The sequence below is a fragment of the Ailuropoda melanoleuca genome, chromosome X, assembly GCF_002007445.2.
Source record: "Ailuropoda melanoleuca isolate Jingjing chromosome X, ASM200744v2, whole genome shotgun sequence".
Taxonomy (NCBI): domain Eukaryota; kingdom Metazoa; phylum Chordata; class Mammalia; order Carnivora; family Ursidae; genus Ailuropoda; species Ailuropoda melanoleuca.
The window spans coordinates 42,329,644-42,344,984 of NC_048238.1; the positions used below are offsets into that span (position 1 = coordinate 42,329,644).

Below are 15,341 nucleotides of genomic sequence, written 5' to 3' on the forward strand. Positions count from 1 at the left end.
CAGTCAAAACTAGAGGCTCTGACGGCCAGGGTCACCGAGGCAGAGGAACGCGTTAGCGAATTGGAGGATGGGTTAGTAGAAGAAAAAACGAAAATAGAAGCTGGTCTTAAAAAAATCCACGCCCACGAATGTAGATTACGGGAGATTACTGACTCTATGAAACGATCCAATGTCAGAATCATCGGCATCCCTGAAGGGGTGGAGAAAAACAGAGGTCTAGAAGAGATATTTGAACAAATTGTAGCTGAAAACTTCCCTAATCTAGCAAGGGAAACAAGCATTCGTGTCCAAGAGGCAGAGAGGACCCCATCCAAGCTCAACCAGGACAAACCTACGCCACGGCATGTCATAGTGCAATTCGCAAATATTAGATCCAAGGATACAGTATTGAAAGCGGCCAGGGCAAAGAAATTTCTCACGTACCAAGGCAAAGGTATCAGGATTACGTCAGACCTGTCTACAGAGACCTGGAATGAGAGAAAGGCTTGGGGGGGCATTTTTAAAGCTCTTTCAGAGAAAAACATGCAGCCAAGGATCCTTTATCCAGCAAAGCTGTCATTCAGAATTGATGGAGAAATAAAGACGTTCCAAAATCGCCAATCATTAACCAATTTCGTAACCACGAAACCAGCCCTACAGGAGATATTAAGGGGGGCTCTATAAAGGTAAAAAGGCCCCAAGAGTGATACAGAGCAGCAAGTCACAACCGATACAAAGACTTTAAAGAGAAATGGCATCATTAAAATCATATCTGTCAATAATCTCTATCAATCTAAATGGCTTAAACTCTCCCATAAAACGCCACAGGGTTGCAGATTGGATAAAAAGACATGACCCATCCATTTGCTGTCTACAAGAGACTCATTTTGAACCCAAAGATGCATTCAGACTTAGAGTAAGGGGATGGAGTACCATCTTCCACGCAAATGGACCTCAAAAGAAAGCTGGAGTAGCAATTCTCATATCAGATAGACTGGATTTTAAACTAGAGGCCATAGAGAGAGATACAGAAGGGCACTATATTATTCTTAAAGGAAGTATTCAACAAGTGGATATGACAATTATTAATATATATGCCCCCAACAGGGGAGCAGCAAGATACACAAGCCAACTCTTAACCAAAATAAAGAGACATATAGATAAGAACACAGTAATAGTAGGGGACCTCAACACCCCACTATCAGAAATAGACAGAACACCCTGGCAAAAACTAAGCAAAGAATCAAAGGCTTTGAATGCCATACTCGACGAGTTGGACCTCATAGATATATATAGAACACTACACCCCAGAACCAAAGAATACTCATTCTATTCAAATGCCCATGGAACATTCTCAAGAATAGATCATGCTCTGGGACACAAAACAGGTCTCAGCCAATACCAAAAGATTGAAATTATCCCCTGCATATTCTCAGACCACAACGCTCTGAAATTGGAACTCAACCACAAGGAAAAACCTGGAAGAAACTCAAACACTTGGAGGCTAAGAACCATCCTGCTCAAGAATGACTCGATAAACCAGGAAATCAAAAAACAAATTAAACAATTTATGGAGACCAACGAGAATGAATACACAACGGTCCAAAACCTATGGGATACTGCAAAGGCAGTCCTAAGGGGGAAATACATAGCCATCCAAGCCTCACTCAAAAGAATAGAAAAATCTAAAATGCAGTTTCTATATTCTCACCTCAAGAAACTGGAACAGCAACAGAGGGACAGGCCTAACCCACTGACAAGGAAGGAGTTGACCAAGATTAGAGCAGAAATCAATGAATTAGAGACCAGAACCACAGTAGAGCAGATCAACAGGACTAGAAGCTGGTTCTTTGAGAGAATCCATAAAATTGATAGACCACTGGCAAAACTTGTCCAAAAACAAAGAGAAAGGACTGAGATTATTAAAATTATGACTGAAAAGGGAGAGGTCACGACCAGCACCATTGAAATTGCAAGGATTATTAGAAACTTTTATCAACAGCTATATGCCAAAAAACTAAACAATCTGGAAGAGATGGAGGCCTTCCTGGAAACCTATAAACTACCAAGACTGAAACAGGAAGAAATAGATTTCTTAAATAGGCCAATTAACTATGAAGAAATTGAGTCAGTGATAAACAACCTTCCAAATAATAAAACTCCAGGCCCAGACGGTTTTCCTGGGGAATTCTACCAAACATTCAAAGAAGAAATAATACCTATTCTCCTAAAGCTATTTCAAAAAATAGAAACAGAAGGAAAGCTACCAAACTCATTCTATGAGGCTAATATTACCTTGATCCCCAAACCAGGCAAAGACCCCCTCAAAAAGGAGAATTACAGACCGATTTCTCTAATGAATATGGATGCCAAAATCCTCAACAAGATCCTTGCTAATAGAATCCAACAGTACATTAAAAGGATTATCCATCATGACCAAGTGGGATTCATACCTGGGATGCAAGCATGGTTCAACACTCGCAAATCAATCAATGTGATACATCATATCAACAAGAAAAGACTCAAGAACCATATGATCCTCTCAATTGATGCAGAAAAAGCATTTGACAAAATACAGCATCCTTTCCTGATTAAAACCCTTCAGAGTGTAGGAATAGAGGGTACATTTCTCAATCTCATAAAAGCCATCTATGAAAAGCCTACTGCAAGCATTATTCTCAATGGGGAAAAGCTGGAAGCCTTTCCCTTAAGATCAGGAACACGACAAGGATGCCCACTCTCGCCACTATTATTCAACATAGTACTAGAAGTCCTTGCAAGAGCAATCAGACAGCAAAAAGGGATCAAATGTATCCAAATCGGCAAAGAAGAAGTCAAAATGTCTCTCTTCGCAGATGACATGACACTCTATATGGAAAACCCAAAAGCATCCACTCCNAGGAATCCACTCCGAAACTATTAGAAGTTATAGAACAATTCAGTAATGTGGCGGGATAAAAAAATCAATGCTCAGAAATCAGTTGCATTTCTATGCAAGAATAACGAGACCGAAGAAAGAGAAATTAGGGAATCCATCCCATTTACAATAGCACCAAAAACCATACGGTACCTTGGAAATAACTTAACCAGAGACATAAAGGACCTATATTCTAGAAACTATAAATGACTCTTGAAAGACATTGAGGAAGACATAAAAAGATGGAAAAATATTCCATGCTCATGGATTGGAAGAATTAACATAGTTAAAATGTCCATGCTACCCAGAGCAATCTACACTTTCAATGCTATCCTGATCAAAATACCGAGGACATTTTTCAGAGAACTNCAAAGCTGGGAGCATCACAGTGCCGGATTTCAAGCTGTACTACAAAGCTGTGATCACAAAGACAGCATGGTACTGGCACAGAAACAGACACATAGACCAATGGAACAGAATAGAGAACCCAGAAATGGACCCTCGGCTCTTTGGGCAACTAATCTTTGATAAAGCAGGAAAAAACATCCGGTGGAAAAAAGACAGTCTCTTCAATAAATGGTGCTGGGAAAATTGGACAGCTACATGCAAAAGAATGAAACTTGACCACTCTCTCACACCATACACAAAAATAAACTCCAAATGGATGAAAGACCTCAATGTGAGACAGGAATCCATCAAAATTCTAGAGGAGAACATAGGCAACAACTTCTATGACATCGGCCAGAGCAACCTTTTTCACGACACATCTCCAAAGGCAAGAGAAATAAAAGATAAAATGAACTTATGGGACTTTATCAGGATAAAGAGCTTCTTCACAGCCAAGGAAACAGTCAAAAAACCGAAGAGGCAGCCCACAGAATGGGAGAAGATATTTGCAAATGACGCTACAGATAAAAGACTGGTATCCAAGANCATGAGAAACAAAGAAACAAATAAAAAAATGGGCAGAAGATATGAACAGACACTTTTCCAATGAAGACATACAAATGGCTAACAGACACATGAAAAAATGTTCAAAATCATTAGCCATCAGGGAAATTCAAATCAAAACCACACTGAGATACCACCTTACGCCAGTTAGAATGGCAAAGATAGACAAGGCAAGAAACAACAATTGTTGGAGAGGATGTGGAGAAAGGGGATCCCTCCTACATTGTTGGTGGGAATGCAAGTTGGTGCAACCATTCTGGAAAACAGTGTGGAGGTCCCTTAAAAAGTTAAAAATTGAGCTACCCTATGACCCAGCCATCGCACTACTGGGTGTTTACCCCAAAGATACAGACGTAGTAAAGAGAAGGGCCATATGCACCCCAATGTTCATAGCAGCATTGTCCACAATAGCTAAATCGTGGAAGGAGCCGAGATGCCCTTCAACAGATGACTGGATTAAGAAGTTGTGGTCCATATATACAATGGAATATTACTCAGCTGTCAGAAAGAACGTGTTCTCAACATTTGCTGCAACATGGACGGCACTGGAGGAGATAATGCTAAGTGAAATAAGTCAAGCAGAGAAAGACAATTATCATATGGTTTCTCTCATCTATGGAACGTAAGAACTAGTTAGATCGGTAGTGGAAGAAAGGGATAAAGAAAGGGGGGGTATTCAGAAGTGGGAATGAAACATGAGAGACTATGGACTATGAGAAACAAACTGAGGACTTCAGAGGGGAGGGGGTGGGGGAATGGGATAGTCTGGTGATGGGTAGTAAGGAGGGCACGTATTGCATGGTGCACTGGGTATTATATGCAACTAATGAATCATCGAACTTTACATCGGTAACCGGGGATGTACTGTATGGTGACTAACATAATATAATAAAACATCATTAAAAAAAAAAGAAAACAATTGACCAATTGGAATTCATCAAAATTCAAGACTTTTTTTATTTCAATAGACACCATTAAGAGAATTAAAAGACGGATAACAACAAAAAAAGACAAGCAACTGAATGAAATCTTGTCCTTTGCAACAATATGGATGGACCCAGAAAGTATTATGCTAAGTGAAATAAGTCAGAGAGAGAAAGACAGATACTGTATAATTTCACTTATATGTGGGATCTAAAAACAAAGCAGAAAAAGATTCATAAATACAGAGCACAAGCTGGTGGTTGCCAGAGGAGACGTGGGTGGGGAGATGAGCAAAATAGATAAAGGGGATTAACAGATACAAACGTCAAGTTATAATATAAATAAGTCACAGAGATAAAATCTACAGCATAGGGAATGGAGTCAGTAATATTTTAACAATATTGTATGGTGACAGATGGTAACCACACTTATCTTGGTGAGCACTGAGCAATGTCTAGAATTGTTGAATCAATCTTTTGTACACCTAAAACTAATATAAGATTATATGTCAATTATACTTTAATAATTAAAAAAATAAATACATAAAGTAGAAAGAAAAATCACCCTGCAATTGAATCCCTATGAAATAATCACTGGTAACATTTTTTTATGACTATTAACCTTTTTCTATGTACATCTATGCATACCTATTTAAAAAAATTTACTATAAAAAGAGTCATAAAAAAGACAAGCAACTGGAAAATAATATTTGCAAAACACATATCTGATAAAGTACTTGTTCCTCAGCCCAGGTCTGCTCCAAGAGAGAGGTTCTGGTGGCCAGTGGCAGGGGTGGTGGTGGGGTGCATGCTTTTTTTACTTGTAGTTTCAAATTACAAGAACTCTGAGGCTGCCTTAGGGTGTATCTATAGTACAGAAGTACTAAAATGTGCCAAGCAACCTAACACCAGATGGGGTAAAATCAGTGGGTCCAGGGGAACCAGGTTAGGAACACCAAGAAGGAGCAGGGCAATCTTTGGTAATTTGTAGCCTTGCCAAGCCAAAACAGACTTAAGCTGCTACTAGGACCTGGTCAAGCTCTCACAGACAGAACAAAGGTAGAGAATTTGCTGAGTCAAGTCAGTGTAATCTGTTTTCAATAACAGTAACTCCATGAACTGTGTTACACAGCAGTCTAGGTCTCAGCTGTGCAGGCAACTCCAAGGTCAGGACGCCAGTGTAGAGCCATCACAGATCAGGTCAACATTTGGAGCGAGCCATCCCACTAGGCTAACGTTGGAACCAACGTGTTTTACTTCCAAAGAATCTCTTTCTTTCTCTTGTCTGAAAGGTAGGGATGTAGGAGTATATGTGTATATTGTGATTGTGTGTTTGCATGTAGGGAGGGGAGTTTCTTTTCCTTACTTGTATTGTCCTGGGTGTTTATCTCTTCTGGTGTTGAATTCCAGAGAAATTTTAGCATCCAGTCCAATTCCAAAATAGTTGTTCATGACACACCTTTCTTTGAAGCGTCTGAAATCAGCCAAAGGAAAGAAGAGGACAGACATTGGTGTAGGCAAGAAGTGCCATTATCAGTAGGCTGGAGACTTTATCTGCATGATTGAAAACCATGGAGGGAGGGCCTCCCCTGCACTGGGCACAAGACTTTATGTCTGCGACACGCACATATAGATGTCCTGCTGTGTTAACAACTAGCTTGTTTGCTTTAAAAGAGGGCACCCAGCCACGTGGGAGGATTCAGTGGGGTTGGAACTCATAATAAAGAAATCATCTTTGGAGGCCCTTAGATATGAGTGGCCAATATTTTCTTCACATATAATAAAGGGAAATAGTAATTGACTTATTCCCATCAAGAACATTTAAGTATCTCAGATAAAAATGTATGATGAAAGCAAAGTCTGCTCTACTGTTTTCAGAGATGTCCGAACTTTCACATCCAAGGGCAAAGTGACCACACATTTGAGGGAACAGACTGATACGAGAGGGTAGACGTGTACACAACCAAAAAAGCCAGGCAGGTTCCTGATTCTTCTGCATCCATCTTGGGTGTCAGCATCAAAACCTGTAGTGTGCTGGAGCCCATTAGTACCAGCTCATATAAGCTGATTATGCCTATTATGTCCCAATTCTGCATTCAATGGAATTATATCATCAGTAGCTTGAAATAGGTCATGGCAGGAGGGTTTGTACCAGGAGTAAATCAGGACTTTATTCCCCCAAAGAGCAGGTTGTTAAACATTTGGCAACCTACCACTGATCAAAACTCATAAGGTAGGTCCAGGAGACTTCAGACACGAGTGTAAGCCAACGGTGGAGTGGAGGGGAGTGGTGGTTGGAGATCGGAGTAAGTGAGAAGTTGCAGTTAACTGAAATAATTGCCAGCTGTGTCCTTCTTTTGAGAAACTGAAAACAAGTACAGTTGAGCTACTCAATCATAGATAATTTTCTTTATTCATTACTAAACTGATCCCACATGCTCAGATGAGATTTGCCTCCCTCAACTGCAGTCTGGAGACTGGGGTTTCTTGAGGTGATGTCCAAACTGATCTTCTTAATGGAACTCAAAAGGAGTGAATGTGGTGGAACCTGGCTGCTGGGAATATTTTAAAGATGCAAGGCTAATGAAAGAGATGCCCTTAAATTTTCTCTCTAGTCCCCTAAATGCTCATTTATTTTTTAGCACCTCCAGTTATTTACTGTTAAAAGCAACAGTGGAAAAACAGACTCTTTGAAATAACAACAGCTAACATTTATTAAGTATTTATAATAAGAATAACAATAATTACTGTTTTTTATTTTATTTTTATTTTTTATTTTGGTATTTTATTTTTGAAAATTTTTATTATGCTATGTTAGTCACCATAAAACAATAATTACTGTTAACATGGATAGCACTTAACTATGGGTGCTGAGCACTGTTCAATGCAAGTACTATGCGTATATAAATGGAATAAACACAAGAAACATATGTGACTAATTCTACAATTATCTTCATTTTATAATGAGAAAACTAAGGCTCAGATTGGTTGAATTACTTTTGTAAGTTAACACAACTAGGAAGTGGAGTCAGGATTTGACTCTGTATATTCTTAGATTATTCTTTTTTTTTAAGATTTTATTTATTTATTTGACAGAGAGAGAGACAGCCAGTGAGAGAGGGAACACAAGCGGGGGGGGGGGGGGAGAGGAAGAAGCAGGCTTCCAGCGGAGGAGCCTGATGTGGGGCTCGATCCCAGAACGCCAGGATCACACCCTGAGCTGAAGGCAGACGCTTAATGACTGCGCCACCCAGGCGCCCCTAGTTTATTCTTTTAACCAGAGAAAGAAGGAAGTTATAAAACGGTGGTTAGAGCTAAATACTTACATGGTTTCAGGTGTAAAATGTAAGTGCTCCAAATTGAGGTTATCTAGGTCTTCGCTTCTGAGAGAAGATATAGAAGACAAAGTGCCACGACGAGAACCTAGACACAAAAGACATCGCCTTGGTGTCAGATACAAACAAGAAAGCCCTTCCCCTCACTTGCATTTCACCCTATTTTCTATGTGGGACCAGGACTTTTTTTTAGATTATAATCAAGGATCTCAATCCGAAGAGGGATTATCTAAAATGGACAGGGACTTCCTCTGAGAGAATAGGAAGACTGGGATGCTTGCTTGCTGGCAGTGAAAGCAGGTTCAAATCTTGGGTTTCATCAGGCCAGCCTTTTCAAAGTACCTAATGAGGTCATTACTTCTGGATGTTCGCATGGGATCATACAATGTGAAGTTCCTGGGAGAGAGGGAGGGCTATCTACTGCAGAATAGGATTATGGCTAAAGAAAGATGCATGAGAACACATCCTTATTCTCTGAGAGCTAGAAGACAGTGATGAAGGCTAGAATAAGAAAAGGAAAGAAAGTTCCTTACGGTGTCTTGGGCTCATCTGGCTAATATCTTCTGAGTCATCTTCCAGGAAGAAAGTTGAAGTAAAGTTCTTAACTGATATTGTCTGTCGGCTTTGCTCATCCAGAACTATGGAGGAAAAGTGGAAAGAAAAAAGGAAGGAAGGAGGGAGGGAGAAAGCAAGGTAGGAAGAAAATAAGGGAGGGAGGGAGGAAGGGAAAAAGGAAGGAAGGAAGGGTGGGAGGGAAGCAGGAAGGAAGGGAGGAAGGGAAGGAGGAAGGGAGAAAGGAAGGTAGGAAAGGAGGGAGGAAGAGAGGGAGGGAAGGAGAGAGAGAGAAAAGAAGGGAGGGAGTGAGGGAGGGAGGGAGGAAGGAAGAAAGGAAGGAGGATTGTTATATTTGTTGAGCACTTCTTAAGCATCTGTTTCATTTAGTTAATGCCAGTCAGTGCGTGGGTAGACAGTAGCGACCCCCAGTTGCCTATCTCCTCTCCTCCACAATGCTGTTTGTAGTCTTAGCTTTCTTACAATGTTGCCCCCATGTCTCTTCATATCCACGGCTGAGCTTTCTATTTTACTGGTTCCTCTTTTTCTGTCACCTAGTAAATGTAGTGTGAGTACAAGCTCAGGGCCTGGGGCTGGGGAGCAAGGTGGGAAACCCTTTGTTCTTCTGTCTCCATTATCACCTCTTTGTTAATCATTTACTCACATGACTTTTTTTTCCCCAGACTTGAGCCTCTAGGACCATGCCACCCTTTCATTCAAATGTTTCATCCATTCCAAGAACATTTGAGTCTCCTGACTTTCATACATTGTGTAGCTCAGGTGCTCGACCTGTGCCAAAGCTCATAGGTTCAATCCCTATCCCACTAGGGGTGCCTTTCTCTGTCCCATGGCCACGAGCTGCACCTAGAAATCTAACTTATGTGTTGATGGAGCAGGCTGAGGGTTAGCTGTAATAAGATTATGGCTACATCTCCAGTGCTTGGAACCTAACTACAGAAATAGCGGCAAATTGGCTGTTCACTACTTTCACAGTGCAGAATGGAGATTTCCCTTCTTTCTGGGAAACTTGGCTGAGGCTATATTAAAGGTACCAAGGCAGGAGAAGGTACCTGGCTAAAAGTCAGAGGCCAGCCAAAGGGACTTCCTTGCTACATGGACTTCTGCTCGATTCCAACAGTTCAGGTAGAACACACTTGGTCTTACACCATTTTCTGATCTGTTTTTCTTTTTTTTTTATTAAGATTTTATTTATTTATGTGACAGAGAGACAGACAGCGAGAGAGGGAACACAGCAGGGGAGAGGGAGAGGAAGAAGCAGGCTCCCAGCCGAGGAGCCCGATGTGGGACTCGATCCCGAAACGCCGGGATCACGCCCTGAGCCAAAGGCAGTCGCTTAATGACTGCGCTACCCAGGCGCCCCTGCGCTACCCAGGCGCCCCCTGATCTGTTTTTCAAAGAAGCATTGTGGGGAAGAAGTGGGAGCCAAAATGTTAAATTAAGAAGTTGGAGGAGTTGAAAGAGTTTTAATTCTGAGTTGGAAGCTCGCAGATGTCAGGAGTTGTGGGAAATGGCAATCAATGCCAGAGATCCCAGGACCACTCTCAGAGCCCTTGCGCCTGATTAGTACTGTGTAAGACATGCAGAGATAACGTTCTTTTCTTTCTAAAATAATCACAGGCTTGGAGGTTGGAAGGAACTAGAACAGGTGGGAAAAAGTTCCGTGGCTGATGGTGGAAGCTGACAGAGCTTCGGGCCAGGCCACTTAGGAGTTGTAATTGTTTAGGATGAGTATTAGTTCTAAAAATAAATGAGTAGCAAGAATTGAGTAGGAGGAGCCAAAGAGACAGTTTACTAGGACTGAGGCTTTTCAAATCAGCAGTCTGAGGACTGACTTTGGATGCTACATGAATGCAGAATCTAGTCAAGTTTTGGTAGTGGAGCCAAAGTAGACCCAGAGTGAGGGAGATTAGTAATCCATCCACTGGAACCTTCTCTTTCCCTTACCTCGATCACCGCAACTCTGGGCCCCTTACCTTGTTCAACTTGGAATATGATGAGCTTCAAGGATTTCTGGAGATTCTGAGCCTTTGTGGCCAGCTCCAACTTGCACTTGGCTATGTGGTCTATTTGAGGGACGAAGGGCTTTCCATCCACCTTGCCATCGTCTGCAGATACTGTAGCACTTTTCTCAACTGCTGCCTCCTCGGCCAGGATATCAATCAGGACACTGAGCTTGTCATACATTATGTCACTCTGTGTAAGGGTGAAGGGGACAGGGCATTGTTATGAGGGACCAGTACTTGAAAGGACAGAATGAGGAGCTGGGTGGTATGGGAGAGGTAAGGAGGGGTGGTAGTTGGCCAGGAACCCTGAGCAAAGAAAGCTGCATCTGAGGAAATATAAGGTTAGGGAAAGAAGTACTTGGTAGATGTGATGAGATAACCAAAGGGTGTTAGGGTATCAAACAGACATCATTTGTTTCAGAGCAGCTGCAGGCATCAGTGAATGTTGCCAAATTTTTCTCCTGTCAGGCTGGCCTGTGAAACGACATGTAATGTGGCAAACTTGAGGAAAGATAAACCTTTCTGGATTGGCGTTCTCATGGGCATGCTCCTACGGTTGTGGGTGTGCCTCTGTGTGTGTGCCTAGTGTCTGCCTTTGTATGTGTGTATATTTGGGGAATGCACTGAGTGATTTTGCCTTGATTTCCAGCTCCATCAATGAATAGTTTGTGACCTGAGGCAAGTTACTTTACTTCTGCGTGCTTTTATATTCTAGGGCAGTTGTGAAGATTAAAGAAATTAATGCATTAAAAATCCTTAAACATTTCCTGGCACCGGTAAGTGCTATAGAGGTGTTAGTGATGGTTGTTGCTGTTGTTGCTATAGAAGTTAATGTGGGTATATTTCTAGCATGTATTTGTATGTATTTTCATGCATGTTCTGGTATACAACCATATGCATACATGCTCGGTGTACACTTGTGTCTAGCGCGGAAAGGCGCTTGGTATATGCTTAGGTACATGGGACATGTGTTAGCCTGCATAATGCCACTCTTCCTTTGACGAAAGATGGACATGTTTTTTTTTTAAAGATTATTTATTTATTTATTTATTTATTTGACAGAGAGAGACAGCCAGCAAGAGAGGGAACACAAGCAGGGGGAGTGGGAGAGGAAGAAGCAGGCTCCTAGTGGAGAAGCCTGATGTGGGGTTCGATCCCAGAATGCCGGGATCACGCCCTGAGCTGAAGGCAGACGCCTAACAACTGCGCTACCCAGGCGCTCCGAAAGATGGAAATGTGATGAGGTTGGACTTTTCCCATAATGGAGGCTTATCAGACTTCCCTTTCTTTTATGATTCCCAGTGAAAGGTACATTTGATTTTATTAAAAAGGGGGCCCTGGGACTTCCCAGAAGATGGCAGATCAGGAGGAGCCTAAGCTTACCTCATCCCATGGATACACCTAGATAACAGCCACATTGGTGTAAATGACCCCGAAGGTGACCCGAAGACTGGCAAAACATACTATTCACAGTTAATCCTAGAGAAGAGGCCACCCTGACAGGGGTAGGAAGGGCAGGGACATGATTGGGAACCAAACTGACCTGCAAGACTGTATACAGGAGGGAGGGACCCCACAGGTACAGAGAAGGGAGAGGAGAAGACACCATACCAGTCACCTCAGGCATGGGGGACCCACACTGGGAAGACGAATCCCTGTAACATTTGGCTTTGAAAACCAGAGGGACTTAACTTTGCAAGTTCCTATAATCAGTGAGTCTCAACACCAGGAACTTTAAAAGTCAGTGGGCTCAGCTCTGGAAGAGCTAGAAGGCAGTAGGACACTGAGTTTCTGCCCTTAAAGAAACAACAAAACAAATAGCCCCACTGAGATACAGCATAGAAGCAGCAGTTTGAAAAACACTTGGTACATACGGGAAGGAGATTAATTTACTATCTCAGAATGTGTGCTGGAAGGGCAGGGATCCTTAGGAGATTTCTCCAAGAACAAAAGAGCTGGGAGGTGCCATTTCCTACCACCCCTGCTCCCAGCCTGGATACGCAGACACCTGTGGGAACAAATAGGAATACTTCCACCTAGCTTGCTAACAGCACACCCCACCCCCATGCACTCCTGTGGACCCACCCCCTTCAACCCATCTTCAGCAGCTCCCCAAAGCAGCTACAAGTCCTCTCCCCCAGAGATTAGCACACACGTTGCTAACCCTAGGCACCCTGCCCTCTGCATTTTCCTGAAGACCCACCCCATCCAACATATCACTCCAAAGTGAATTCTGCCCTGGAGAGAGGAGAAGATAACCACGTACACAAGTTCAACTACAGCCCCAGCAGTGGGCTGGGGGCAGACATCTGCTCTCACTGAGGCCCCACCACCAATGAAAGCTTCTCAGGGGGCAACACAGGGAGAGCATCCTGCAGTTTGGTGTCAGCTCTAACAAATGCCTGGTCTGATGCACCTCAAGCCTAGTGTGGCCCAAAACTGGCCCATTAACAACACAGGGATGAAACACTGCCCACAACAGGTGAAGAGAGCCATTGCAGATGACTGGACTGAAGGCAAATACAGCTCAGCCACAATAGCAGGGCACACACAACACATATAGGAGACACCCCTGAAGTACCAGATTCTGGGGAATAGGGAACATTGCACTACAGGACACTATGGGACCTCTTCTTCATAAGGCCACTGCTTTCAAGAGCAGGCAGTGTAGATGATTTTCCTAACACATAGAAACAGATACAGAGAGTTAGAAAAAATGAGACAGAGGAATATGTCCAAATGAAAGAACAGATAAAATCACAGTGAGAGAGCTAAACAAAACAGAGCTAAAAATACACCTGATAGAAAATTTAAAGTAGGGGAGAAGATGGCAGAGGAGTAGGGGACCCCTTTTTCAGCTGGTCCCATGCATCGAGCTGGATATGTACCAGACCATCCTGAACACCCATGGAATCAGCCTGAGATGCAGGAAAGTACATCTGGATCTCTACAAACGATCATCTCCAGCGCTGAGTATTGAGGCACGAAGCGGGGAGCCATGAAACCACGCAGATATCGGAAGATAAACGGAAGGGGGAGGGAGCCTCCACGCTCGGGCGCCGGGAAGCAGTAGCCACCTGCACTGAGGAGCAGGCCAGACTCGCAGACCGGCACCTGTGAGAAAGCAGACTGAAACCATGAGCCTGGGAACGTGGGTGACCAGTCTGAAAACTGGAGCTCAGGAATGCTCACTGGAACCAGACTAAAAACGGGAGTGCATGGACGTCCAAATTGAAAACCGGAGCTCCGAGCACACACTCGAACTAGACTGAAACCGAGAGCTCGGGAGCGCGTGACTAGACTGAAAACTGGCACTCCAGAGTGCGCGCGAACCACCCTGAAACAGGCAGCTCAGGAGCGTATGTGGGAACTGGGGGCGGCTGGCGGTGTTAGAAGCAAAAAGGACAGAGAAGCGCCGGCTCTGGAAGTGAGGGCTGGGAGAGCGGCTGTGGGGTGCACAACCCGGGACGCTGCAGGGTTTGTGGCAGCACTGAGAAACAGAGTTAAAATGGCCGAGACGGCTCAGTGGAGACCGGACTGTGATCTCTCTGTTCTGAGACAGAGGCTACAATATGGCCACTGCTGCTCTGACTCTCAGAAGAGGCACAGCAGACCACCATGGAAAGTGGCCAGAGAACAAAAGATTGGAAATACCAGCTCACATTGTGCCCATCCCCATCCCCCCTTGCAGGGGACTGGGCAACTCTACCCAAACAGGGTTGCCTGAGTATCAGCGTGGCAGGCCCCTCCCCCAGAAGGCAGGCTGAAAAATCAAAAAGCCCACAACTCTAAGGTCCCTATAAAACAAGTGCACACTGCCTGGGTCCTGGTCAATAATTTGGGTTCTGGGCATCCCTGCAACCTCTCCTCATCAGAATGACGAGGAGGAGAAATTCCCCCCAGCAAAGAAAAGATAATGAGTCTGTGGCCTCTGCCACAGAACTGATGGATATGGATATAACCAAATTGTCAGAAATGGAGTTCAGAGTAACAATGGTCAAGATGATGTGTAGGCTTGAAAAAAATATTAACGAAAATATTAACTAGAATATAGAATCTCTGGGGCGCCTGGGTGGCACATCGGTTAAGCATCTGCCTAACCTCAGGGCATGATCCTGGTGTTATGGGATCCTGGTGTTATGGGATCGAGCCCCACATCAGGCTCCTCTGCTATGAGCCTGTTTCTTCCTCTCCCACTCCCCCTGCTTGTGTACCCTCTCTTGCTGGCTGTCTCTACCTCTGTCGAATAAATAAATAAAATCTTTAAAAAAAAAGAATATAGAATCTCTAAGGGTGGAAATGAGAGCGAATCTGGCAGAAATTAAAAATGCTATGAATCAAATGCAGTCTAAACTAGACGCTCTGACAGCCAGGGTAAATGAAGCAGAAGAATGAATTAGTGAATTGGAGGATGGGATGAGAGAAGAAAAGTTAAAACAGAAACTTGGCTCAAAAAATCCAATCTCAAGAATATAAATTATGGGAGATTACTGACTCAATGAAACGCTCCAATATCAGAATCATCGGCNACCCTCTCTTGCTGGCTGTCTCTACCTCTGTCGAATAAATAAATAAAATCTTTAAAAAAAAAGAATATAGAATCTCTAAGGGTGGAAATGAGAGCGAATCTGGCAGAAATTAAAAATGCTATGAATCAAAT

The 15,341-nt window shown here is 43.1% G+C and overlaps 1 protein-coding gene across 1 annotated transcript in view; it reads right to left on the reverse strand.

The window, feature by feature from the left end:
- Positions 1-15,341, reverse strand: part of DGKK (diacylglycerol kinase kappa) — a 166,719-nt gene that overhangs the window by 17,771 nt on the left and 133,607 nt on the right. The window contains exons 15-18 of the mRNA XM_034649799.1: positions 10,652-10,871; positions 8,639-8,743; positions 8,097-8,193; positions 6,137-6,244 (exon numbers count right to left, since the gene is read on the reverse strand). Coding sequence (XP_034505690.1) covers positions 6,137-6,244; positions 8,097-8,193; positions 8,639-8,743; positions 10,652-10,871 — 530 coding nt within the window. The remainder of the gene's footprint in view (positions 1-6,136; positions 6,245-8,096; positions 8,194-8,638; positions 8,744-10,651; positions 10,872-15,341) is intronic.